At 47.7% G+C, this 27,258-nt stretch overlaps 1 protein-coding gene across 3 annotated transcripts in view; it reads right to left on the reverse strand.

Annotated features, from left to right (window-relative positions):
• Positions 1-27,258, reverse strand: part of SFXN5 (sideroflexin 5) — a 196,478-nt gene that overhangs the window by 59,003 nt on the left and 110,217 nt on the right. For all 3 annotated transcript variants that reach the window (XM_006261298.4, XM_059721418.1, XM_014597100.3), the window contains 2 exons: positions 13,164-13,279; positions 9,856-9,941 (listed from right to left, as the gene is read on the reverse strand). In XM_006261298.4, coding sequence (XP_006261360.3) covers positions 9,856-9,941; positions 13,164-13,279 — 202 coding nt within the window. The remainder of the gene's footprint in view (positions 1-9,855; positions 9,942-13,163; positions 13,280-27,258) is intronic.

Raw genomic sequence — 27,258 nt, forward strand, 5'->3', positions numbered from 1 at the left:
GATGAGAATCTTGAAAGGGTCCAGAGAAGGGCCACAAGAATGAGGGCAAACTTTATGAAAAAAGTCTAAGGGATCAAGGACTGTACAGCCTGGGGAAGAAAAGACTGAGGGGGGGACTTGGTGGCCGTCCAGAAGTATGTCAGGGGTGAATATAGGGAACTGTGAGAAAAACTGTTCCCTAGGGCACCCCAGGGCAGGATAAGGAGCAATGGCCATAAACTGTCAGAGGATGGTTTCAGGTTGGATGCAAGGAAGAACTTCTTTATGGTAAGAGAGACCAGAATCTGGACTAGACTTCCCAAGGAGGTGATGCAGTCCTCAACCTTGGAAGTCTTTAAGAGGAGACTGGTCAGACCCCTTGCTAGGATCATTTGATCTCAGCAGTATTCCTGCCCAGAGCAGGGCGGTTGGACTCGATGATCTTTCAAGGTCCCTTCTGGCCCTTAATTTCTGTGATTCTATCATTAGCATCCTCTCACAAGCAAACACCATGAGTAACAAGGCTCATCCAACACCAGCTTCACTAAGCCAGCCACATCATCCAAATGTCTGACTCCAGACTCCTGAAGCAAGGTTTATTCTCCCAGATTAGTCAAGACGCACATTCAAGAGGAAGGCAGAGAAAGCGTTTCACGGACATCCTCAAGGACAACTTGAAAAAAATGCAACATCGACATCAGCTTGTGGGAGTCTATTGCTCAGGAATGCCCCAAATGGAGGAAGAGACTGCTGCAAGGATCTCAGTACACTGAAACCTTTAACAAGAGGAGGTGGAAAAGTGGGAGTGGTAGGAACAGCGTGTCGAGGGCCGAATCAAGAAGCTGGAGCCACCCACCCTGCAAAGACACACATGCCCAAGTTGCAACAGGGTTTGTCAATCCTGGATTATCAGCCATGTTTGGACCCACCAATAAATTAATCATGGAAGACAATCATCCTTGACTGAAAGGGATTGCTGAAGAAGAATCTGCATCTCCTTATACTGCTGCACTGCCTCTCAGGAATTGCAGTTCAAGCATGTCAAGTCTTCATTCTCTGCTGGGGGCCAGGTTCCTTGGCCTACCTACATCTCCCACAGTGCAATGCAGTCTCCCACCTGACTAAATTGCTTGGTGCATCCTGGAAACTGTAGTTTAGCAAGGAATCCCAACAGAAAGGACAGAACACAGCACAAGGCATACTAACTACATTTACAAAGGTCATGAGGCACTATAGCAAGATGTGGCTGAATGATGCAGAGTTGACTCGAAGTCAAACAGACACTGACCTTACAGTAACCGAGTTTGAGATGTGTGGTCCAAATGGATCCCACTGCAAGAGACCAGACTCTTCTGATGGCCTCATCCACACTATAGCTGCCCTCAGTCTCTTATCACCACCAAGGCCATTAAGGACACCGCAGGCCCTTCATCAATACAGAATGCCTGGAGGAGGGCAGGTTGTGAGGGTAGGCGGCCCAATGGGTTAGCGCAGTTAAAGTGCACCAGCTTCTGTAGCCAGTGCACACAAGGAATAATGCGACCACCACTGCATCTAGCTGTCTTGGAGTCCCCAGCCTAAATGAGCAGCCATCCATGGACAGCTACGGCAAGCAGAAGTGGGCTTCAGCACTAGTTCATAGTGATGTCCAGACTAATGTCTCCGGATCCTGAGCGAGATGCCTTAACCATTCACCATTACACCCAACAGCATAATCTGATGAAAAATGCACCAAATCCTGCTCATTTTGACTTTGCTTCTTCCCATCTTTTGATGTAGTGCATAGCAGAAATGTTGTCCATCAGCATGTGGATTGTGCATTTCTGTTGTGAGGGGAGGGTACTTCACATGCCAAGCGGATAGCTCACCCATGTTGGCCTATGGCTACCCTGGCTGCTAGGGAAAGTACAACACACTTGCCAAAAAAGGGGATGGAAGAATATGGTTATAGTTCCTCTGTAGGATGTGCCAAACTGCTTGTCCTTAAAACCTGCATTGCAGCTCAGAGGAAGAAACAGAGGTCACAGCAGCTGAGAAAATAGCTCCTTGGCCAGGCTGAGAAGTGGGATGGCTCCTTTGATTAAAGACCTGAGAACTGGAGCGTGAAACAGCTCACATTATGAAGCCTGTTCTGGCCTGTCAGAGCCTTTTCTTCTCTGCATCTGAGAAAACTCTCCATAGACACTCTCTCAATTCTGAGTTTATTTGAAAAGCAAGCCTCTTACAATGTAAAATGGCCTTAGACAAACCATTGAGCAAGAGTCCCTGGAGAGACCAGCCGTAGTGAAGTCCATGCAGCAGGAAAGAGCCAGAGAAAGGATGAGCATGGAGAGCAGACCCTGGTCATGGGACAAGATCACTACAGCTCAGCAAGTGCAAGCTGCAGCAAGAGGCACTGAGCCCATGCATATATGAATAGGTGACTCTGTGGCAAGTCAAGATGTCCCAACCCAAAGTTGCCAACACATGGTCCTGCCCCTGCATGCAGCCTTGGCCCAGCAGCAGCAAATTTACCCCTGGACAACACACAGACAATTCTCTCACGCTGCCAAATGCCTGCTGTTCAATGCACAGCCTAGGGGTATGTGTGTGTGCAGCTGTCATGATGCAATGTGTTCCCCCTGGCGCTTTGCTTCTCTGTGTGTCCCATGTGTATGTGCACATCGGCGTTGGAGAGAAAAGAAGGAGATGACCCCAGAGCAAGATGTGATACAGCAAAGTCATGGAGAGAAGGGGTTGAAGGTGACTGCCACTCAAATAGCAGAGGGCATTTCAAGGTTGGGCCAGCATGACCCAAGGTGGGATTTGGCCAAGACACTTGGGTTCACAAACTAATCTTTGAGTAAATGGGAATCAGAAGTTCCACAAGATGTTCACACTCCCTCTATATGTGCCACACAGCTTACTGGTTTTACAGCTCATCAGACAACACAGGCTGAACTGCTTATTTTAGTCATATTCAAGGTTTTTCTGGGTTTTCTGGGGGGGGGGGGGGGCAATATTTAGATTAATTTTGTTCTGTGCAAGACAATAGTTCCATACAAAGGATGTCCAGAGAGAAAAGGGCAGTGGGCTAGCTGCTCCTCGGGGACCAGCTCACCCCTGGAGGCTTTCAAGTTACTCCCCTGGCCTCCTTATACAAAGAAAAATTGCATGCATGTATTAAGAACGAAATGCCGAGTGGCGCAGTTGAGGACTGACCGCGTTTTGAACACCCACACAGCACCTAAGCCCACCAGGTTCCCGGTCTTGGTAAGTTCTGCTACAGTAATATAAACAGAGCTTTTCATTTTCTTCCTTTCTTTCAATATAGAGCCCCACCCCCCCACCAGACAGATCAAGCACCAAAGTTTATAGGAAAATCCTTGGCCCCTATTAACAAGGAGAGAGAATTTCACACGGCCAAGCAGCATTTACACAGCAGGAACAAAGCTCCAGCTCACCAAACCTGCAGTTCAGTTCCAAGGCCTGCTAATTATTGTTTACTTTGTCAGTGGCGTATTTTAGAGATGCCATCGTTAACATTTGCTTAAAAAGTGTTCCCAGCTTAGCTGTCTGAACAAAGGTAGCTGGATTTTTAGAGACACTCTTAATCCATGTCAAGAAGGTTCGCAGGTGGCATCCACCCCTTTGGAGACCACCAAGACCAAATGAGAGGTACAGCTGGGATGGTAGTGTACAGCCTCTTCTCTAGTGGAGAAAGATTTCTTCAGAAGCCAGCAAAGAGAAACCATCTGTTACCCAAACAGAGTCACAGCCTGCCCACCTTAGCAAAGGAGCAAGCAGAAATGCTGGACCACAGGGGTGACAAATCCTGTGGGTACTTTCCATGTGGCTAGTTAATGACCCACAGCAGATCTTTCATTGTTAAAATGCTGTAACATGGGATAATCAGGCAGAAAGCAGAGTAGATTTGCACCTTATAGACTAAATCAGAGATGCATGAGCTTTTGTAAGCAGCGGTTTACTTCATCAGATGCTACGAAGGGACCACAGGGAGCTTATGCATCTCAGATTTAGTCTCTAAGTGCAAATCTACCCTGCCTTCTGCCTGACTTCAGACTAATGCAGAATAATTAAACAGCAAATGAAAATGCTACCTTGCCCCTCCACCATCATAGAAGCACAGTAAAGTAGGGCTGGAAGGGAGCTCTGGAGGTCATCTAGTCTAACGCCCACCCTGAGACGGGATTATCCCTATCTAAATTATTCCATACAAATCCTTATCTAACCTAGTCATAAAATTACAGGGTCGAGCCTATCACACAATTTAATCTGACACAGGTAAAGCAAGGAGACAAAGGTGCTCACTGCCCTGCTGCTGCAAGGGTTGTTAAAGTACACTTGAGGGATCCAAGGATGAGGACCATGCCCCCTCCTACAGAAGAAGATGAACCCCCCCACAGTCCATACATACCAATCTGACCATGGGGTAAAACCCCTTCTGGACCCTAATGTGGTGATCAGGCTGACCTTAAACTGAGAAGCAAGAACCTCTAGCCAGGAACCTCTGGATTTAGTCTCAGCAGAAACACCAGCGCACCCCAGTCTAAATCCCCAGCCTTGGTTGCAGACAACACCCAATGCTTCTAAGGAAGGTGGACCCCCCCCCCCCCCCCCAACCCCTGCCATATTGCAACAGAGAGGAATATATTCCTTCCTGGCCCCAGGGGGCAACCAGCAAAGCCCAGAAGCATGGAAAGTACCCGTAGCTTAGCTTAGGCATAGCTACTCTTACAGCATCCCCGAGCAATGCTTATGCAATCTCTTCCTGAACGCCTCCAGTGATAGAGATTCAACAACCTTCCTAGGCAGGCTGTTCCACTGCCTAACCGTGAAGTGCTACCAAAGAACACGCAAACACCAGCAGACTCTCCCTATGACTGAAGAAGGGTGTTTGTGCCTGAAAGCTTGCAAAGAACAATTTTCCAACTATTTAGTTGGTCTAATAAAAGATATCATTTACCCAAAGAACCTTGTCTACCAAAAATCTAGCATTTCTCAAAAGAGCACTGGAAAACCCTGGAGACGCACGTCACAGCAGAATCTTGCACGGACTCCAGGACATAACGTTCGGCAGGACACGTGAGGTTACCAGTCTACCCAGGCCTCCATGTAGTGGCTGACAATTAGGCCTGATCCCAAACTCACTGAAATCCATGAGATTCTTTCCATTGAGTTTAGTGAACTTCGGGTAAAGCCCCTTATGACTAAAGATTTAAAAGCAACTGTGGCTTCCTTTCCTTTTTTAAAATAAAGTATTACTAATAATAACAATACTAGTACATTATCCTGTAGCAATGGCCCAAAAAGTGAGATGACAATAGTGAGGATCATAAGAAAGTAGGGCTGGAAGGGACCTCACAAGGTCAACTAGTCCAGCCCCCTGCTTAGGGCAGGACCATCAGTGACTAAACCATCCCAGCCACCTGTCTATCCAACCCGCTCTTGAAAACTTCTAAGAATGGAGATTGCAGTTTCTCTAGGTAGCCTGGTCCAGGGCTTGAATCATAGTCAGAAAGTCCCATCTAATCCCCATCTTGAATTTCCCCTACTGCAGCTGGAGACCATTGCTCCAGGTCCTGCCCCTATGGCCACAGAGAAAAGCCCATCTCCAACTTTTCTATATTCACCCTTCAGGTATTTAAAGACTGTTACCAAATCCCGCTTCAGTCTTCTCTTCTCCAAACTAAATAATACTAGTTCTTTCAGCCTGTCCTCATAAATCTTCCTTCCTAAACTCCTAAACTTATTTGTTGCTCTGTGCTGGACTCTCTCCAATCTATCCACATCCTTCTTGAAGTGTGGGGCCCAAAACTGGATGCCGTACTCCAGGTAAGGCCTTGCCAGTGCCGAATACAGCACAAAAATTACTTCCCCCAATTTGCAAGTGACAACCCTGTTGATACAACTCAATAGACCGTTGGCTTTTTTTTGCAACCAAAGCACACCCTTGGCTTATACTCAGGTTATGGTCTACTGTAATCCTCAGGTCCTTCTCTGCAGTACTGCAGCCCAGCTAGTCATTCCCCAGTCTGCATCTGTGCATTCAATTATTCCATCCCAAATGTAGGATGGCATACTCGTCCTTGCTGAATCTCATCTATTGATGGCAGAACATTTCTCCAGTCTGTCCAGGTCATTCTGGATCCTCGCCCCGCTCTTTAGAGGGTCTGCAACTCCGCTACCTTAGTGTCATCCTCAAATTTGCCAAGTGCAGACTTAATCATATCTTCCAAATCATTGATGAACATGTTGAACAGTACCAGGCCCAGGACAGACCCCTGGGGAGCCTCACTTGATACCTCCCCTCCCAACTAGACTCTGAACTATTGATGACTACTTATGGAGCACAATAATCCAACAAGTTATGTATCCACCTTACAGCACTTTCTCTACTCGTATTTCCTTAGCTTGTTCATGAGAATGCTGTGGGAGGCAGTGTCGAAGGCTTGCTAAAATCAAGGTCTAAATCTCATTCACTGCTCTCTCCCATCCACACAGTCTGTCATCCTATCATAGACGGAAATCAGGTTGGTCAGGCAAGATTTGCTCTTGGTGAATCGATCCTGGCTGTTCCCGATCATCTTGTGGTGCTTCACGATAGATTCCTTGAGAACCTGCTCCATGATCTTCCCAGGTATCAAGGGCAGGCTGACTGGCCTGTAAGTCCCCAGATCGTCCTTCTTCCCTCTCTTACAGTTGGACACTAGATTTGCCCTTTTCTAAGGGACCTCACCCAACCTCCACGAGTTCTCAAAGACTCTGTTAATGGCTCTGAAATTACCTCAACCAATTTCTAGCTTTGGCAACTTGAAAACATCTAGCTTTAAGTAATCCCTAACTTGTTCTGCCATTCCTCTAGGCTGTTTGTCTCCATCCCTATCTTCACCGCCAAACGTGCTTGTCATCTGATAGCTGCCTCTGTTTGTGAAGGCTGAAGTAAAAAAAGCATTAAATACTTTAGCTTTTTCTGCATCATCCATAACTAGATAGTCTTCTATACTCCCTAAGGGACCTATGGTTTCTTCGGTCTTTGTAACAGGGTCCCACCCCAGGGAGCCCCCACAGTCCCTGTCACCTTTACTATTTTTGGGCAATCTCCCCTTCAATTCTGCTGCCATGCCTTGATGTAATTATGCTTTTAGAAAAAGGGAGACTGACCCAGGGCTCCCCAAGCAAGATCTCATACACACCTATCACTGCTCATCATCTTAAAGGCTAAATACATGGCTTCATCTCCCCTTCTAGCCATGCCCATGCCTTGCAGATATTACCAATCATTGGGCATTAAGCTCCATTTTCCAATCCAGTCACTCTCTTATCCATGGGCCTCCAGTCCCCCTCATTACAGGTCTTCAGCCCCAGTGTCAACTCCAGTCAATGTGGACCTTTAAACCCAGAACAGCCTCTGCCACTGTTGGGGCATCCAGCCCTAGTGCTTTTAACTGTCCCCACCCCTCCCGGGGCTTGGGCCTCTCTACCTCCCTCTTGGTTGCAGCCTGAATTCTCCACCCCACCAGGGCTCAGGCCTCTGTCGCCTTAGTGGATTCCACCCGTCCTGGGCTACAGGCCCTTGGCCTTACTTGTTCTCACCCCTTCCAGGCAATGGGTGCCTGACCCTAGATCTCACCCCTCATGGGCCATGGGGCCCTGACCTTGCTTGCTTTAATCATTCTGCAGGTGTGGCTCTGCTCCTTGGCCTTGGCCCCTATTCCTCAGGCCTTGGTCCCGCTCCTGGGCCAATTGAAGCCTTTACTACCCCTACAATCTCAATCCCTAAAGCACTGGTGTTGCCTACCTCAGCTCAGGTGTTAGTCAGGAGCTTTGCTGCAGCCCTTCTGCCCAAGAGCTCTTCTCTCCATGGCTTCCAGGTCAGACTGCCTGTCCAGCTCAGGCCCTGGGCTTATATCCTCCAAGCTTGGCCTCTTTTGGGTCATGTGGCTCCCTTCATTGGTCTCCACCTGCTTCTCCTGCAGCCTGCCTTCCCTTAAGCTCCCTGCTACAGTCTTCCTCTTACTTGTGACATGCTTGTAGAATCCATTTTTATTGTTTTTCAGGTGTTTTCCCAGCTGCATTGCAAATTGTTCCCCGGCTTTCCTAATTTTCTCCTTGCATGTGCATGTCTTATACTCTTCACTAGAACTATGACTAGGTTTCCACTTTTTGTAGGATTCCTTTTGGAGTTTCAACTTGTTGAAGAGATCACTGTCAAGCCAGGCTGAGCATCTCCTGCACTTCCCATTTTTCTGTCATATTGGGATAGCTTGGTCCTCAGCTCTTAAAAGGACCTTCTTAAAGTAGAGCCAGCTCTCTTGGACTTCTTCACCTCTCAGACTTGCTCAGCAGGGGATCTTATTCACCAGTTCCCCGACTCTGCTAAGGTCTGCTTTTCTGAAGTTGAGTGTCCTTATCCTGCTGTTCTCTGTCCTTCCTCCCCTTGGGATCTTGAACTGTTATCATTTTGTGGTCACTGGGCACATCTACACACGCACTTAACTGCAGAGTAGACTAATTAACTGTGGAGTAAAGCATCACCATCTACATGTGTGACAATATTAGGCCACCGTAAACTAATTAATGCTGTAGTAACATAGTACTGTTAGGGACAGTACTATCTTACGCTAGGGTAATTTACTGAGATTAAATGCACATGTAGATGCTGACCACAGGCATAAATTGTGCCCAGTCAGCCCTGCCAGCAGGGGCCAAACTCCTAGTCGCACAGCTCTGCACTTTGAGCACCCTTGTGCCACAGCCAGCCCCTCCGTCACCTGCCGCTGCCACCCTGCTTACACCCTGTGAGCAGCCCTGGTGTAAACTTCTCCACCCTGGCTCGAATTGCTGCTGTCCCCAGTACACATGTAGATGCTGCACCCAGGAGTAGTTTACTCCAGCGCAAACAGCTCCAGAGCTTATTGCTTTGAATGAATTCCATGTGCAGATGCACCCACTGTCACACAAGCTGCCTTCCCTTTCACGGTCTCAATCAATTCCTCCCTGTTTGTGAGCAGAAAGTTGAGAAGAGCTTCCCCCCTAGTTGGCCTCTCTACCATCTGCGTGAAAAAGCTATCGCCAACACACTCCAAGAATTTGCTGGACTGCTTGTGTGCTGCTGTGTTTTCCTACCAGCAGATGCCCCGATAATAAGTCCCTCACGAGAACCAAGCCCTATGATTTGGCAGCTTCTGTCAATATTTAAAGAAGGCCTCATCCACTTCCTCCCCCTGGGTTTGGTGGCTTGTAGCAGATACCCACCATGACATCCCCATTGCTTCTCTCCCAGAGGCTTTCAACACTCTCCTTTGCCCAGAGGCTTTCACCATGCCTGCCTTCCACTTTATACTGCACCTCTGAACACAAATACATAGCCTTTATATATCGGGCAACACATCCACATTTTTCCCCTGCCTGTTCTTTCTGAACAAACTATACCCATCTATGACCATAATCCAGTCACGTGAACTTTTCCACTGTGTCTTCATAATCACAATTACATTATAATTTTGTGCTTGTACTAGGACCTCCAATTCTTCCTGTTTATTCCCCATGCTCTTCACATTACTTTATAAACACTTCAGGTATCTAGCTGATGGTCCTATCTTCTCCTCGAGAACACTGCTAAGGCTTTCACTGTTGCTTCTCCTTAGTAAGGTTTTATCCAGGTCCTCTGGCTCTTTACTTACCTCTGGACTTTTGTCTCCATCCCCTGGTGAACCTAGCATGGACACGTACTGCAAAACACTTTAATATATCTTTGTCCTTGCCCAGCTTGGTAAGAATATTTCCTCTTATATCACATTAAATTGCACATCTTAGTCCATTTCCCCCAACCCCTTTCCCTCTACATTTCACTCCCCATCCCCCAATACTTACTTTTCCAGGATGGACATAATAATTGGAGGTAGAACCAGTATAGGCATTGGCAGGACCACTCTAGTCAAGGCTGTCTCTAACAGTGCCTGAAAGTTAAGAAGAAAAATGTGTTTGTATGTATAAAAAAAACCACTTAGAAATGTCCCAGTATTTGCCTCCATTGAGCAGTCTACCCAGAGGGAAAGAAATAGCATCCCTGACATTTCCATGGTATGCATACCGGTTGAAATATACTTTCCAACCTTTATACCAGTTACTTGCATATATTAGATTTTTGCCCTTTTACTGCAAATTATGGGCCTGGATCTGTGTTCAGTTATACCAATGCAATTGAGCCCCACATATTACATTATTAACTCTGCATGTGGGGGGGGGGGGGTACACCTCCATGCTTTACACTTCAGATTAAAATCCATTTGGAAACAACATGTTTCAGTTTGACAGTCAGAGGAAGCTCAGAGACAAAGCTACATCAGAACAGGAGAATAAAAGTCACAAAGCAGTCACGAGCAGATGGCATAGTTTAGAAGGTGCCAGGGGGGAGTAAGCCAGGTGTGAGCAAATGAATAAAAACAGCTGGGGTCTCCTCCTAAAGGCTTGGTTGATAGTGGTTAATACAGTTTGGCACGGCAAGGGTTAAACCACGATTCAGCTAGAAAACCACCTTTCCTCATTTGTAAAAAGGTGTAAGTTATTTCTCTGCTTCCTATTCAACACCAGCTTCTGGGCACCTCCACATAGAAATCCTCAGGCAGGAAGGAATAATCGGATCTCACTTAGAAGAATTCAGCAACTTCAAGGCCAGAGAGGATTATCTAATCTTTATGATCCTCTAATCTAATCCTTGCATAACACAAGCCCAGATCTCCTGGCTGGTGTAAAGCAGTACTTCTCAACCAGGGTGATGTGAGATCCTTTTAAGGGTGATGTGCAATGTTAGCATTGGTAGGTGCGCAAACACCTACACTTTTCACAGGATAATCACAAGATATACCAAGCGATTTCAAACAGTTTCAGAACCATTCTGCCCTGTTGTGGGCTTGCTGAATTCTTTGCAACAAGAGAATTGCTCTATTATTTTTCCGTAGGCGAAAAACAAATGAAAGCTAAGAGCTGGCATTTTCCAAGGGGAGCCTGAGAACCACCAATGTAAAGACTTCAAGAAAAGGCCAGTCTACCATGTTCTGAAGGAAACCGATCCAGTATTAAATCATAGTTTCATAGTTGGTAGGGTCAGAAGGGACCTTGACAGATTATCAAGTCCAACCCCCTGCCATAGCAGGAAAGAGTACTGGGGTCAAACAACCCTACAGTACTACCAAACCCCTACAGCTGAGGGAATGACCTGCTGGGTGGCACGGAAGCGGAAAGGGATCTTGGAGTCCTAGTGGACTCCAAGATGAACATGAGCCGGCAGTGTGACGAAGCCATCAGAAAAGCCAATGGCACTTTATCGTGCATCAGCAGATGCACGACGAACAGGTCCAGGGAGGTGATACTTCCCCTCTATCGGGTGCTGGTCAGACCGCAGTTGGAGTACTGCGTGCAATTCTGGGCGCCGCACTTCAAGAGGGATGCGGATAACCTGGAGAGGGTCCAGAGAAGGGCCACTCGTATGGTTAAGGGCTTGCAGGCCAAGCCCTACGAGGAGAGACTAGAGAAACTGGACCTTTTCAGCCTCCGCAAGAGAAGGTTGAGAGGCGACCTTGTGGCTGCCTATAAGTTCATGACGGGGGCACAGAAGGGAATTGGTGAGGATTTATTCACCAAAGCACCCCTGGGGGTTACAAGAAATAACGGCCACAAGCTAGCAGAGAGCAGATTTAGACTGGACATTAGGAAGAACTTCTTCACAGTTCGAGTGGCCAAGGTCTGGAACGGGCTCCCGAGGGAGGTGGTGCTCTCCCCTACCCTGGGGGTCTTCAAGAGGAGATTGGATAGGCATCTAGCTGGGGTCATCTAGACCCAGAACTCTTTCCTGCCTATGCAGGGGGTCGGACTCGATGATCTATTGAGGTCCCTTCTGACCCTAACATCTATGAATCTATCTATGAATCCATGACCCCGGCCAGGTGTTCATCCAGCCTCCTCTCAAAGACCCCCAGGGTAGGAGCCAGCACCCCTTTGCTTGGAAGTTGGTTCCAGATCCTAGCCACTCTGACTGTGAAGTAGCGCCTCCTGATTTCTAGTCTGAATCTACCCTCTGCCAGCATGTGACTGGTATTTCTAGTCACTCCTGGTAGTGCTCGGGGGAACAGGGACTCCCCCAATGCCTGCTGGTCCCCTCTGACTAGTTTGTAAATGGCCACTAGATCCCCTCAGCCTTCTCTTGTGGAGGCTGAACAGGTTCAGGTCCCGTAGCCTCTCTTTGTAGGGTCTGCCCTGCTTCCCCCTGATCATGCGGGTGACCTCCTCTGGACCCTCTGCATGCTGTCCGCATCCCTCCTGAAGTGCGGCGCCCAGAACTGGACGCACTACTCCACCTGCGGCCTGACCAGTGTCGCGTAGAGCGGGAGGATCACCTCCTTGGACCTGCTCAAGATGCATCTGTGGATGCACGACAAGGTACAGTTGTGGCCTTCCTGACCACGTCCCCACACTGTCGGCCCATGTTCATTTTGGCATCAATAATGACTCCAAGATCCTTTTCTGCCTTTTCGCTGACGAGAAGGGAGTTCCCCAGCCTGGAGGTCTGCTGCTGGTTCTTCCCCCCCAGGTGCAGCACCTTGCACTTGTCAGTGTTGAACCCCATCCTGTTCTCATCCGCCCACCCTGTAACTTGTCTAGGTCCAGCTGCAGCCTATTCCTCCCTTCTAGCGTGCCCACATCCCCCCACATGCTCACTACTAAAAGCTCAAACCTTATTCTGAATCTGAAGCTGTCGAGTTTCACTTTTAGCTTCTGCACCCCCTTACACCTTTTTCTGCTCTGCTGGTCAGACAACAATCAGAACTGTGGCTGCTATTTAGACTGACCCTTTTCACTCGCACCCTTGCTCAGCCCCATCAAGTGGTCTGATTCAAATGCTCCAAAGTCACTTCTAGGCACCTCATTTTTTACGTCTAGGTTGGTGTACCTCAAAGTCCCTGGATATGGGAATACCCTGTTGTGTTTGTCTGTACACATCCTGGGTGATGGATAAGACCTTGGAATTCCAGATATTTTTTTTTTTAAAGAAGCTGAGATGCTTCTTCTGCTTTAGAAAGCATCCAAGCAGGGTTCCTACAGCCAAGGGTTTCATGAAACCTAAAAAGCCAGCCCTGTGCATACATGTGCTTGCGGCTACGTGGAGCACGATAGGTACATACGTGTTTGGCAGCAATTCTGGAAGATCCAACGATGTTTCCATTATTGTCCAGGACATCAATCCCCTCTTCCAGCTCTGTGTGCCTCATCAGGACTACGTTGCAGATATTGGCACTAGCTGAGAGCAAAAAAGCACAAAAAGGGTCAGTACTGCCTCCATAAGGATCCAGGGGACACTCGTCCACCCTGACACTCCAGTTGAAAAATCAGAGGACCAGTGCCTGCTCGCAGGAACATCCATTTGGTCAGCAGGGCTGTCCAGGTGTGCACTCTGACCTCCACAGTGGGGTTTCTGAAGGTGGAGGGGTTCACACCTGTAATTAGCATTACACCTGGTTACTGAGAGGAGGAGAATGCACTGAAAGCATGTACTTTAACTGACAAAATAATTCGGCGTGATAGAAACCTGTTGGAAACAATTTCATTGAAGTGCAGGTATGAAATTTAGGTGATCGCTCTATGAATTTAGATCTGCTCTGATGCACACACGCAAAGTTTGGGGGCAGCTAAGTAAAATAGGTTTACTTCACGTTTACGTACACCTAGTTAACCTGGTTCCTGTTGAACTGCCACCATGAGTTGATAGCCTTAAATGAAAACCAGATGCTTAGATTTGGTTTATTTTTCTTAATTTAAGACAGCAACTTGCCTGATACCCAAATTAGGTATTCTCCAAACCCCCAGCGCGTAATATCTTGATTTTCAATCGACAGCTAGCCTTAGTAATAATCCACTCCCCTTGTACTCGCACCAAACCTGGGAGAGCAGTCCTCTGCTGAGATTTACGGCTAATTAGGTCACCAGCCTTGAATTCGCCTCTCTGGCCTTAACTATGTGTCCCTGCAGTTTTCTCCGCACCATTCAAAATGCTGCTCTTAGGCTCATCTTCCTGAGCTGTGTTTGGACAACATCTCCCTTTGGTTGAGTCCTTTGCTGATGCATTGAACAGAAGCTTCTCACTTGTACTTTAAGGTCTGGGACAGACATTGCATAAACCGGTTTGGGCCAAATCAGTAAAGTCTCATACTACATTCAATCAGGTTAATCTCAAAAGGTTTTTGGCCATTTTGAAACTGGTTTATGTCCACTGAACGTCTGTTCTGTCCCAGGTTTAAACCAGTTTCTGATCACTTAAACCGGTTTATGTGTAATGTCTGTCCCTAGCCTAGGGCCATCATAACAGAGCTCAGCCCTGCAGACCAGCCACATTATCTTAGCTAGTGACTTTGCCTCGTGCTGCTTCCTACCTCCATGTAAAAGAAAAGTCTCCCCACTTCCAACCCTCTCCTAAACTCGCCTCTGCCGTGCAGCCTACACCCCTGCTGCCAGACAGCGAGTAGACGGCAGAGACTACTGATTATCGCACAAGGTGATGCTCATATTCCTATGCTCCCATCAGCCCCCCTTGACGTATCTGCCCCTTGTATCCATCACAGACTAAGGTCACCAGCTCACTAGGACAAAACACGCTGCAAAACTTCTAAAGATTTTGAACACCTGACATGGAAGCAAAACATTGAGGAGCTTTCCATGAAAAGCAGCTCCAATCACCAAGAGCTCTGGCATTCCCCCATACCCCACAGGTGTGTCTTGCCCACTGGGCTCTTCCTGGTTTTGGCACAGGGCGCGCCCAGCCTCTCCTGATGGAGCAGCTCCATTGTGCATGGGTAATAAAAGACTCGGAGCAGGTCCCCAGCCCTCAGCTCAGATGAGATCTGCATGCTGGACTTCTTTCAAAATTCACTTCTCCTCTCTTGCCTTGTAGGTTAGACCTTCCATGACCAGAAAGTTATACCTCCCCATCTCTCTTTGACCCAATGAACAATATATTGGGCGCACCTACACGTTGCTGTATGGCAACGTTACTGTGCTGTGTTTTAGGACTTCTTTTTGGTGTAGTGCAGTAACCGCCCGCACTGCGCCGTATGGGTGGTGCACGCAAAGATTTCTCTAGCAGCACACTACAAGCGGGGAGTGTGTCACTACAACGACATAGCTAGCAATCATGTGTAGATCCACATGATCGCTGTGGTGCCGCAGCATGCTGTATGGGAACTTAGTGCGTTGCTACATGGCTGTAGGGCAATGTGTAGATGCACCCACTGTGTTATGCTAATTCACCAATAAAAAGCTAAATAGCGTGGTGGCAAGGGTACTCGCACGGAAAGAGGGTGATCCAATTAACCCATTGACAATCCCATGGCAATTAGCTAGACTCGCATGACCTCTCCCTCGCTGGCCAAAGACAAAGATACATTAAAGTGTTTTGCAGTACGTGTCCATGCTGGGTTCACCAGGGGATGGAGACGGAAGTCCAGATGTAAGTGAAGAGCCAGAGGACCTGGATAAAAACTTACTAAGGAGGAGCAATAGTGAAAGCCTTAGAAATTCAGCTCCAGGCCTGAAAAACCTTCCTGACAAAAGGTTCCTCAAAACTGGTATGTGGGTGCAAAAAGTTCCTACTTCCCAGTGAACGCCTGTTTCGATGATCAACACCAGGCACGTATAAGCCCCTTCCAAAAACGTGTTGCCTGCAGCACTCACTGGGTTAATGTGGTTAAATGGCACATAACAAACGTTGAGTTTTGGGGGGATGGTGGGTGGGTGAGCCCCATGGCAATGCGGCTCTCTGTAATGAGAGCTGATTGGTGGCAATACATACTGCTTACACTGAACAGGAGGAAGCCATACAGGCGGATACAGCACATGTACACCACACGCACACACCCAGGACTAAGGAGCTAGAGGACTGGTTGCGATGGTGATGCAATGGCACCAAGAAGACATCACTCAAGACAACCTGGCGAAGGCATCAGGGAGTTTCAACACCTGGTCCCTCCTTCCACATGCTTGACACCAGATACTCACAAGCTCTAAGGCTAGGGACAGAAATTACACATAAACCCGCATTAAGCAATCGGAAACTGGCTCAAATTTGTAACATGACGGAAGTTCAGTGCGCATAAACTGCTTTCAAAATGGCAGAAACTGGTTTAAGATAAATCTGGGTGGATGTAGTATCAGGCTTAACTGATTTAGGTTAAAATTGCTTTATTGAACTTGTCCCAGATCCTCTCTAGATTCAAGTTAACTCACAGTTTCACCGCAGGAAGCTTTGCAGGGTGCACGGGCCCAAGCTGTCTACTCCAGCCGAGCAGGGAGGCGTGCTCTAGCACCCCTCGGCTTCTGGCCTAGGCCACTAAAGGCATGTGGCTGCATTTTTGGAATCAAAAGTGAAGGTCTATTCATTTGCTTATCAGTTTAATCTATACAATTTAGGCCAACCTGCAAAGACTGAATCAATTCAGCCTCGGGCTTTTTGACTGTCTGTACTTTAACTTAAATGCTCCAAGACTTGACCGACAGGGAATGAGTTTGATCCCTCTCTGCTCGGCATGTATGCATCAGGATTTGCAGTGCCATTTGCAATCAATGCTACTTAGCTTGGTCTACAGCTGAGAGATGAAGGAAGCAGCATCGTAGGGATGGGGGCAGCCCTCCGTGCTTCTGGGGCTACAGAGGCCAGTCAGAAAGGGAAGGAAAGGAGCGAGGTTTCTCTACGCAGGAGATCTTGCTCACAATGCTTCTAAATAGAAAGGAGCTTAAATAGCAAGGATAGGGAGAGACGGCATTGTGAAATAAGGGTAGCCACACTTTCACATCTTTACAAAGCCCTTTAAAGCAGCTGAAGGTACCAAGTGGGGGGGGGGGGGGGGGGGGGAGAGGGGCGCAGCAAACTCAGCACATTTTCCCCAGCATTAAAGATGCCTGAAGATATATTTAGTTAAGAAGTTAAAATCCAAAGGTTTGGGGTTGTAAGGTACACCGGGACAAGGCCAAGGTGAGCAAACTTTGTGCTGGTTTTGTAAAAGAAGTTCCCATCTTCCTGCCTGCCTTTGAAACATCAGCACCTACATGAAAGATTACAAACAATAGCCATCAACTCCGGTATACAAAGAAGTGCAGAACGAGCCTACAAATGAGATACAAAGCCCGCTCCTGCTCTTATAACAGCTCAATGGCAGTGAAGTCAGCATTAGGCTCATGAATGAGAAATCTACTGAAAATCTAACGAGAGACACTAAGAAGAATGGCCAAGTATTGTAAATATAGACTGATGAGGTATGGATCCAGATGCAAACAAAGACATTCGATGGCTTCAAATAATCTGAAAAATAAAACCTTCCTCTTAAGTTTAGTCTTTCAGTGCTAGTAACTACCACTTTTGTCTATTTTAAGAGCTGGAAAGTCATCTTATTTCTTGGTCTCTCCACTTCTTTATATGTCATATGCATAAAATATGGCTTTTAAAGCAGAGTTTAACCAAGAGCTTAGGCCAACAGAATTCATACAAGCACACCGTAATGGAATCACGAATGGCCTCTTTCAGATCGAACTATATACTAAATGTTCTCTAAAGAGGAGGTCAGAGCGATGCCTCTGAGGGACACAAATGCCTGCTGTGATGTGTACCACTGAGGAGCTCCACTGATCACCTGCACTAAGAGCTCCCCTACCCTGGGGGTCTTTAAGAGGAGGCTAGACATACACCTGGCTGGGGTCGTCTGACCCCGGCACTCTTTCCTGCCCAGGGCAGAGGTTGGACTCGATGATCTGCTAAGGTCCCTTCTGACCCAAACATCTATGAATCTATAAGACAGGGGTTGGCAACCAATGAACCACAGGGTAGATCCACACTGTGGCACAGACAGCAGCCTAAGCAGCAGGGGCAGCATCCCTAGGGTCCTACGACCTGCTCTTTCCATTTTTCCCCTATCCAGCATCTGCTGACACTCCAGCCCTCCATGCTCTGCTCTTATGGGCTACCAAATTTAACTCGTTCCATCGCCACCTGCCACTTGAGTCAGTGGCGAGGGTAAGTGCAGGTGTAAGACATTTGCACCCCTGGTAGGATTTCAGGTCACGAGCAGTGGTGGCAGGTAGCACCAAAAGGTTGTTGACCCCTGCTCTAGGAGCTATTTTTCTTTAATTGACATTGGGCACATTCATTATATAATCGGCAGTTTTCAAGAGGAGCCAGAGATCATTTTTTCCCAGCCTGAGAAATCCCTGAGGGCAGCAGATCCCTTTGGGACCAAACAATAGGCTCCTGCTTGGAAGGCAACAGGGGTTTCTCATTGGTTCGGTGCTGATTTTACTGATGCAAAATGTAATTCCACAAATGTGCATTAAACTGGCAATGCTCCAGCACAGGGCAGCAGCTGCAGGTAGAAAGAAGGCTGGAGTGATGCTGTGGAGTCACTGCCTGAGCTTGGCAACTCACATAACTCTTCTGTGACTCGGTTTCCCCACCTGTAAAATAGGCACAATGAAATACTGTAAAGCGCTTTTGGGCTCAAAAGAGGATACAGGAGAGAGCAAAGCTAACGTATGATCATCGTTACAGTGGTCCAGCCTGCAATCTCTCATCAGTCTACTTCTGCTGAGACTTCACTGTTGAAGTAACCCCAGTTGTCAGTACTGGAGTCAACTCCTGCAAGAGTTGATCTCATGCAGGTGAGAGCAGCCACGCTGCAAAACAATGCTCCAAATCCACTGAGGACATTACTACAAAGAATGACTCTTAGCAGTGGAGACGTCCATTAGCTCAAGATTTAGCTTCTATGTCCTGACACCTTAGTTATCTTGATTTCAAAGCACCTCCATCAGCCTCTCCCTCTGCAAAGCGAGGATGTGAGCAGACAAGGTAACTCTGACTTCTCTGCCTCTCTTCTGGGCAGAGGCCAATTATTAGAGGCACACTTTCCAGTTGCTTGCAGTAGGCCTGGAAAGCAGAGCAGTCTTCGATGTAGTCCTGGTGAAAATTCTCCGTTATCCTCGTATATGGCGTGCAGTGGACTACAAGGACACGAGTGCCCCTGGGAAGACTGGGTGCAAGATCGGTTTGTAGGAAGAGCCATCTTGCCTTGAGCTGGGTACACGCACAGTCCACATCTTGCAACAGCCTGACGTGTAATGAATCCTCTTTGACGAGGTTCTCTCCCATGTGGGCAGGGCTTCACATGCCAAGGGAGGAGAGGCTAGCTGGGATCTCCCCAGATAACAGTGGGCACAGAGAGACAACCTGGTGAAATCCATATCTTGGAAGAAAATGATGTCTATTCTTGGCCAAATCTGAATATGTGAGATACTAAGAATATCATGGTAGCACACATCCTACCGGTACATCCATCATTATTATACACGATTACTTCTTGTGTTCCAACAATTCCGGCGTGACAAGCATGCGTTTTCTTCTCAGGTTGAAATATTCATGTACACTTTGTGGAGGCAAATGGCAGGCAGGTGTGCATCAATGATGGCCCCCCAAACAGTTGGGGGGCACCATTCCTTAGAGCAAGCTATCACTTACGGGGCATTAGTAATCCTCACCACCTGCGAGTTCACCGCAGCAACAACCTGAATCTCACACCTGCAGTGCAACACTGCCAAGAGTTGACCTGACAATGCCAGGCCAAATGGCACTGACCTGTAGCTAGCCGATGTAGCCAGCTCTCAGATGGCAAAAGCAACCATAGCCTCCCTCTACCCGGTGTCAAGTTGAGACCCCCTCCTTGTCCAGGTCTATGACGGTATCATTCCTCTTGCAGAAGTTCTGCAGCCAGTGTTGGTCACTGCAGGTTTGCCTGATGATGTGGTTTGGCTCCAGACAGCCAGCATGGGGAGATCCACCGACACCTAGATCATCCATCGTGCTGCATGGTCTCAGCAACACTTGCTGCTGATTTCTCAGGGTGAAAAGCTGCTGCTGAAATGCCCCTCAGTGCATGTCATACTCTGCAACTGCCTGCTGTTCCCCAAAGAAGAACTGGATGAATGCCAACAGCTGGAACGAGTCTCAGGTGAGTCCCTCCCTTGCTAACCATTTGATGAAGGCCAAGACCAGCAGTGTGGAACCGAGTCTTATCCAGGTGATCTTTAGTTTGCTGGACTGGCAGGCTCAGAAGACTTCTGTACAGGAGCCCAAAAAGACAGACAAGGTCTCCTACAGTGCAGTGAGAAACAAGTTGTAGACTGGTACAGCCCCCTGCGGTGCTAAGGAAAATGGGAAGGTGATGACCTGCTCCTCCCTGCCCTCCCCCCAGGGAATCCTAGCACCAAACACATCTTAGTGCATCACTAATGTGCATGCAGCCACATTGGTGCGACTCAAGTGCAAACTAGCAACATGCGCATTTACCCCCCAGGCTGGCTGCACCAGGTTGCAATACACAGGTGGTCAGATTTGGTCACCTCTGCAGCCTTGGGTTATGAACCATACTGTGATGTGCAGGACAATAGGAGCCTTTCAACCTGGAGGCTCATGCATTTCATTGGGGCTCCATCGTTTGTTTGGGATAAAAGATAATAGCTTCTGAACCACAATGGCTGCTTGTACACACCACAGGGGGTTAATTCGGTTTAGTTCAATTTAGGGAGAATTAAACCAAACTAAACTCCTGTGGCATGTACACAACGGTGGGGACCCGATCCTTACCTGCCTCTCCAGCAGTGGGGGGTGGGGGGCAAGTTGTTAGTGGGCCTGGTGCTTCCCTCCATGGCAGTTCCCCCCGGTGGCACCTGGCCCGGGCAGCCCCGGGGACTCCGCAGCCACAGAGGGAAGCACCGGGACCCCGTGCAGCTCAGGCAGGCAGGCAGGCTCCAGGAGAAAAAGAAAAGATCAAGCTCTTCACCACCCTGGGGTCCCCTGCAGCTCAGGGGGTTACATGACCCAGTGGCAGCTCGGTTTCCCCCTGCTCCCCCTGCTCCCTACAAGCTCCAGCACCCTTGCACCATCCCCGCTGGTGGGAGAAGGCAGCAGGGAGGGTGCACGGGGCGCTGGAAGCCCGCCAAGCCCTGAGCACATCTGCTCCAGCGCCCCATGCACTGCTGCACTTTGTTAGGTAGCAAACTAAAACGCCTCGAAGGTGTTTTATCTTGCTACATAACAAAGTCATTTAAAGCAGAACATGCCGCCGAGCGTGCAAACAGCGATGTCATTAAAGCCGAATATGCCGCTGAGCGTGCAAGCAGCAATGCCATTAAGTGGTGCAAAAGGGCAGTTAAACCACTTTAAAGGCCAATTTGGTGGCGCGTACAAAGGACCAACCAGATCAGAAGCCGATGAGAATCAGCATGGCAGTCCAGAGCCCAGATCCCTAGCGGGGTTTAAACCTTTCTAATCCTTGTGGAGCTATAGGGGCTTACATCAGCTGAGCTACTGGCCTCCTCTCTTTAAAAGGTTAAATCTAGCTCCTTTCTGGAGGCTGGTAGTTTAAAGCTAATCTAAAAGCACATCTCTAATTAAACAATTTGCCCGGGTCTTCAAACCAATAACTTACAGCTCTCAAAACAACGCAGCAGCAATTAGAAGGAGGAACCCTGACGTCCTGGCATACAAATTAAGCATGACAGTACACAAATAAAGTAAGAACTGGAGAATTAATTAAGGGCTAAATAAATTAATTATGGGTCCCCAATCAATTCTGACACCAGCTTAACCTTCTTCTCCTAACACCTCTGTGTAAAAATAGAACAACCTGGTGGCAGAGATTTTCTGCCTATGTTGCTGATCGGAGCCTGGTCTAAGATCTGGCTTTCAAGTGGTCTGCCCTCTGTTAACACCATCTCGATGACGAACAAAAAAAAAAATAGTTAAATAAAATTTCCCACTGAAAATAGATCTGGAACAGGAAGAGCTATGTGACCACAGCACTAGGGATTTAATAATAAGAACATAATGACTCCTAGTGCTTTCCATCCATGGTGCCTTTCAAAAGGGAGGTTGTCATCACTCCTATTTTGCTCCTGATGAAACTGAGACATAGAAAAGAGAAGTGATCTGCCCGAAATTACCCAGGGCAGAGGTGGCCAGCTGTGGCATGGGCAGCCTTGGTGTGTTGCAAGCAGCGGGTCAGGGATGGCACAGAAGCAGACAGGGTGGGAAGCAGAAAGCAGAGCAGCAGGTCAGGCAGGGGACGGGCATCAGAGTGACACTCAGAGAAGGTACTGGGCTAATTTGTGGCACGTCTGCCATAAAAGTTGGCCCCCATTGACTTAGGGCATCAATGTTGGACAACAGGTGTTTTAAACACCATTCCTCCCAAGTTCCCATCAGCATCATGCATCTGAGGGGAAATTATCAGGTGCTGCGTAGTCTCCCGGCAATCTGCAGGCTCTGATCATGTGAGCCATCGCAAGCAGGGAAGGAGATGATAATAGTATCTCTTTATCTGCATGATGAATAAGGCAAAGCTCTGCAGGCCTCTTTTTTGTTCAGGGACTAGCCCACAACCTCAGGAAGCCACTGAAGTTAACGGAAAAAGTTCTAATGGACTTCACCAGGCGTTGAATCCTGCTCTGTTTGCAAAGATTATGCAGACCAGGACATTTCGTTATTGCTTGCCATACACCTTTGGGTCATAACTGAGGTTGCTCTGCAAAGCTGATAGTAGAGGCATTAAAGAATAAAGCACTCCAAAGGTGCTTTACTTTCTAGTAAAAGCGGATTGGACACATGCTACACAGCCTAATGTGAGTATAAGTCACAGGGGGCACATCTACATGTGCAATTAGTGCACATGAATAAACTCCAGAGTTTACTACTCTAGAGTTTTTTGCTTCTAAGCATGTGGTTTGAACATGTGCCTGGGAGCAATTCACTCCGGAGCAATCAGCTCTGGAGTTTGCTCATGAACAGCACGTGGAGCCCTGTCAGCGCAGCCCCAAATAGCAGGGGGTCCCGGTGTCAGCCTGCCACCCCAGGGTTGCTCCAACCTAGCTCGATGTGCTTCAGAGGGCCTGGCTAGGGCACGGAAGTGCTTCAGTGTGTGGCTAGCCAGCAGGCAGCCTTCACACTGAAGCACCCTCATGCCCCAACCAGCCCCATCAGTGTCTACACATGCACTGCTGTGCATGAAAGAAAGCCATCACAGGATAGCACTTGTATTTACAACGTACTAACCTAGAGCAGAGTTAATGAGTTTCCTGAGCCCTAACAGGGCAGTAAACGTCTCAGGTAGATGCACCCAGGTAGAGTAAGAGTGATTCTGTAGCCATGATGGTCCAGAAATGATGTGAGAGGCAAGGATTTCTTAGGATGATCTCTTTTATTGGACCAACTATGCAGCTGCGATAAGGTTAGACAAGCTTTCAAATGCAAGGCATTCTTTGTCGGGTCTCTGATCACAGAAAGCCCACAGTAAAGTTATCCCACAGGAAGTAAGGAATAACTGCACACCAGTATACATTACACCAGCGTACCAGCCGTGTGTCTGCCATCCTGCCACCTTTGCTCAATGCCAGCCAGCCCCCCTGCAACCTACTGGCAGGCACTGTAATGGCATTTACTGATGAAAACTACTATATTTATATTGCATACAGGGGTACTTGGCTGTCCAGAGCCACAGGAATTACCACTGCCATTGCTCCCCTACAGCCAAATTTCTAGACCCATGGGGAGCCCTGCATGCTGGAAGACACGGCCCCACAAGCCAGATTGTGGCAATGTGCAGGATGTTCCACGGCCAGATTTAGAGGGCAGGCCAGATCCCATGGGTGAGGGCAGCCCAGTGCACATGGCTGGGCTGGTTTGTAGGGTCATACCTCCAGCCCTGTGTGGGATGCCTGCAGGATTCGGCCTATGCATTGGTCCTGTGCCACTTGTCTGGTCCAAGGGGCTGGAAGGTTGAGCACCACTGCACTAGTGTATTACAGATATGAAAACGGATATATTTCATGAACTGTCACAGCTACATCACTTCAATCCTACGAAAACTAGTTTTGAGAGAGCGGCTGTGTATCCATTCAGGTTTACTATGCCTGATTTACTCCAAAAGTGTACTACGGTGTTAATCTGGGATAAACTTCTCCAAGGTATGTGCGCTGTGCAACTTCACTCTAATTCAGGAAATGGTCATCTTAACCATGATGAACCAGATAAATTTACTCTTACGCCCTTTTGGTGTGTGCTGTATGATGTCTGTAATTACACGATTAAGCCTTTTGTTTCAGCAGGACCCCGTGCCTCATTCTTCGTGTGGGTCCTGCGCTGGAGTTATTCATTCGGTACAGCTGAACTGTGTGCAGTGGATAAGGGAAAGGGGAACAGATTGCAGCGTAAGCATAGCAGGTGAATATCAAATAGTGAATATCAATAGGTGAATATCAATCTCTCGCTCCACCCCAAGCCAGCACACTGAATAAGCACTCGCTTCCAGAGATTTACTTGACAACTCTTGGTAGCATTTCCATGCTGGGTTTTTTGCAGGAAGATTACAAGTGCACATATATGCACACACACATATTTGGATGGATCAAATTATATCAAGAGAGGAAATGAGTATGGTCTACTTTTGAGAGTAGGGTACTGTGAAGTCAGGAGACTAAGCTCCACCACTGGCCCACTGTGGGATGTTAGGTATGTTATTTTAACCATGCCACATACCTCAGTTGCCCCAGTTGTAAATAATTATCAAGCTTATTTTTGTGAAATATAATCTCAAGAGTCTTCAGCAAAGGTGCTGGAAGAACACCAGACAGCAAACGGGAGTGAATGATGTGGTTTTTAATATGAGATGGCTATTTAGACGGCCACATCAAATGTTACATACTAGCTGGCCTCGGCGTCCACTAGATCCTGACACCACAGCACTGGGGATTGCATTGATGCTTGATGCCACCGAAGAATATCCCTTTTCCTTTGCCTTGCCCCATACCTTCTGTGATCAGTTCTAGAAGTTATGGTTTCAGGAAATACCGTTTTCCACAAATGTGCCAGGTTAGAAGAGTGTCAAAGGCTTGGAGGTTACTGCTTTTCTCCAGGGGCATGTGCTTATGTTCAAGAGGGGGTTCAGAGGATGGCACTGACCTTACACACTCATAGATATGTTTTACTGCGTGTCAGGCATAATCACTTTGTCACTCTTTGATAGCTACATTGCAAACACAGACAGTGCACGTGCCAGAGGTAGGAACAATGAGCCTGACAGGTCTGTGGAAGAAGGTACAAACTAAGTTGGCTTGTGAGGCAATAGCGTTGATGCTAACAGCTGACTGACTTGTAACATGAACCCCCGTTCATGTGTGTCACTAGTGCTGCCATTCCTTACATACTATTAGTATATTTTGTACATTATATATATGTATGTTGCAGCACCAGCTCCAGGAAATCGTGCCCCTATTGCACTATGCTGATGGTTAGGAAGGGAAGAGGTAGAGTCAAGTGTGGATAAAATTGTAGTGTGTAGGCAGGGGAAACACAGCATGATGATTTGGCCAGTTACATGCAGAAGCCAGACATACAGGAGGGTAAAGCAGGGAAAGGAAGACAGGAAAATAATCACAACAGCAACAAGCACACAGGGATCAAGTGAAAGCAATTAAAAGGCTGTTTGGCTGATACCAAGAAAAGGTTTGAAACACCATGAAAATAAATGATATTTACACCTATGTAATCACAAACAGAACAAAAACGAATGCGGGACAGGGACTACTGACCATACCTACTTACTTTTCAGCATAGAGCAACACTTAGTAAGTGGAAACAGATGACTGAAAGCAGTGAAGACAGAAGGACAGGGTTGAGGGCAGGCAGGGCAAGCCTACTGCTTTTCCTCAACTGACCCCAAAGGCCCATCTGGAAACAGCAAACGATCCGGCAAAAGCAGCAATTCCCTTTGCAGGTGAATGCTCGGATCACAGCTTCACGCTTTATGTGGGCTGACAATTCTGCTCTGCGCCTTGCATACAAACGGCGTATTTTTTGCATGTACAAGTGATCAGGCACAAAAGGTGTGAAAGCTGTGTGTGCAGGTAACCTGTGTACCGCCAGCCTGCTGGCACAATTGAAGGCTGGGCTGCAGACCTTTAGATGTATGCTTCTTTGTCTTCTGCTATCTAGCAGAGGCTGGAGAATTTCACCTGTCGCTGAGCAGCAGTCTAAATCGGGGATGAAAATTGTCTGATGCAGAGTCAGCAGAAGAACCAACTTGGGTGAAGCTTTAAAACTGAACCAAGCCCTAAAGAGTTCTCACTTTAATGGCCTGCTACAGAAATAGAAAAAGCTTCATTAAATGTGTGGAATCACTGCAATAATCATTATCCAGGTCAGCAATGGCTCCTGACTGGTGATTAGTCTTTTAAGATACTCAGATATCTTCTCTTTTTTCTTTTTTTATTCCAATAATTCTTTTTTTATTTTTTCTATTTTTTATTCCAAGAGAGCTAGAAAATGTGGTTGCACAAGTTTCCTTGGGAAGAAATGCTGGGCTTAGCTACAGCCCTTCATCTAAAAGACTTGTAAGAAAGCTGGTTCCATAATGGGTGTAAGAAGCTGAAACAGTGCCAGGCTCCACTCAAACTAAGGCACATGTCACCACCCACAACACTGGTACAGGTGAGCAGTGGAGGATCCCTAGCTATTGTTCTGTGATGGTCTGTGGCAAAGGAGGAGCATATGGACATGTTGTGCACTGCATGGTAAAGGGAGCAGAGGCTTGCTGCACAGGCCCTGCTCCATTGTAAAGTCAGCATGCACATGCTGTTATCCACAGTAAGAAGTTTAACCACAGTAGCTCAGACCCTCAATGAAATCAGGGTAAGTTACTGTAGCTTAGCTTCTACTACCGTGGGGCACATGCATGTGCATGGGTAGTTGCAATGGAGCTGCTGCTACATGGCAATGCCTCTGTCCCTGGGGTCTTTTGCCCTCATCCTTTTTACATAAGTCTGTTAAATGGAGACAGTGAAGACAGCAAGAAAGAAGCCAAGGGCACACTCCTTGGGAACCAGCAGGAATGCAACCCTGAGAAAAGCACAAAGGAAAGATTTGGGGCCAGGTGCTGACTGGAAAAAAGGGGGTTGGAATTGTAAGCAGAGGAGCAGCCACTTGGTTGCTTCCTGCTGTGTCCAGGAAACAGGACTTCATACATCCTTTGCAAGCAAGCAGGAGTGCGTCAGAGACATCTGAGATGGCGTTGGTTTTTCTCCTCCAAATGGCAACAGTCCACAACCCCCTGAAACTGGTCAACAGAAGGACAACACTATTCTACAGCAGGGGGGCTTAACCTCCATCTTGCGGGCCAGATCTGGTCTGTG

The sequence above is a fragment of the Alligator mississippiensis genome, chromosome 2, assembly GCF_030867095.1.
Source record: "Alligator mississippiensis isolate rAllMis1 chromosome 2, rAllMis1, whole genome shotgun sequence".
NCBI classification, from domain to species: Eukaryota; Metazoa; Chordata; order Crocodylia; family Alligatoridae; genus Alligator; species Alligator mississippiensis.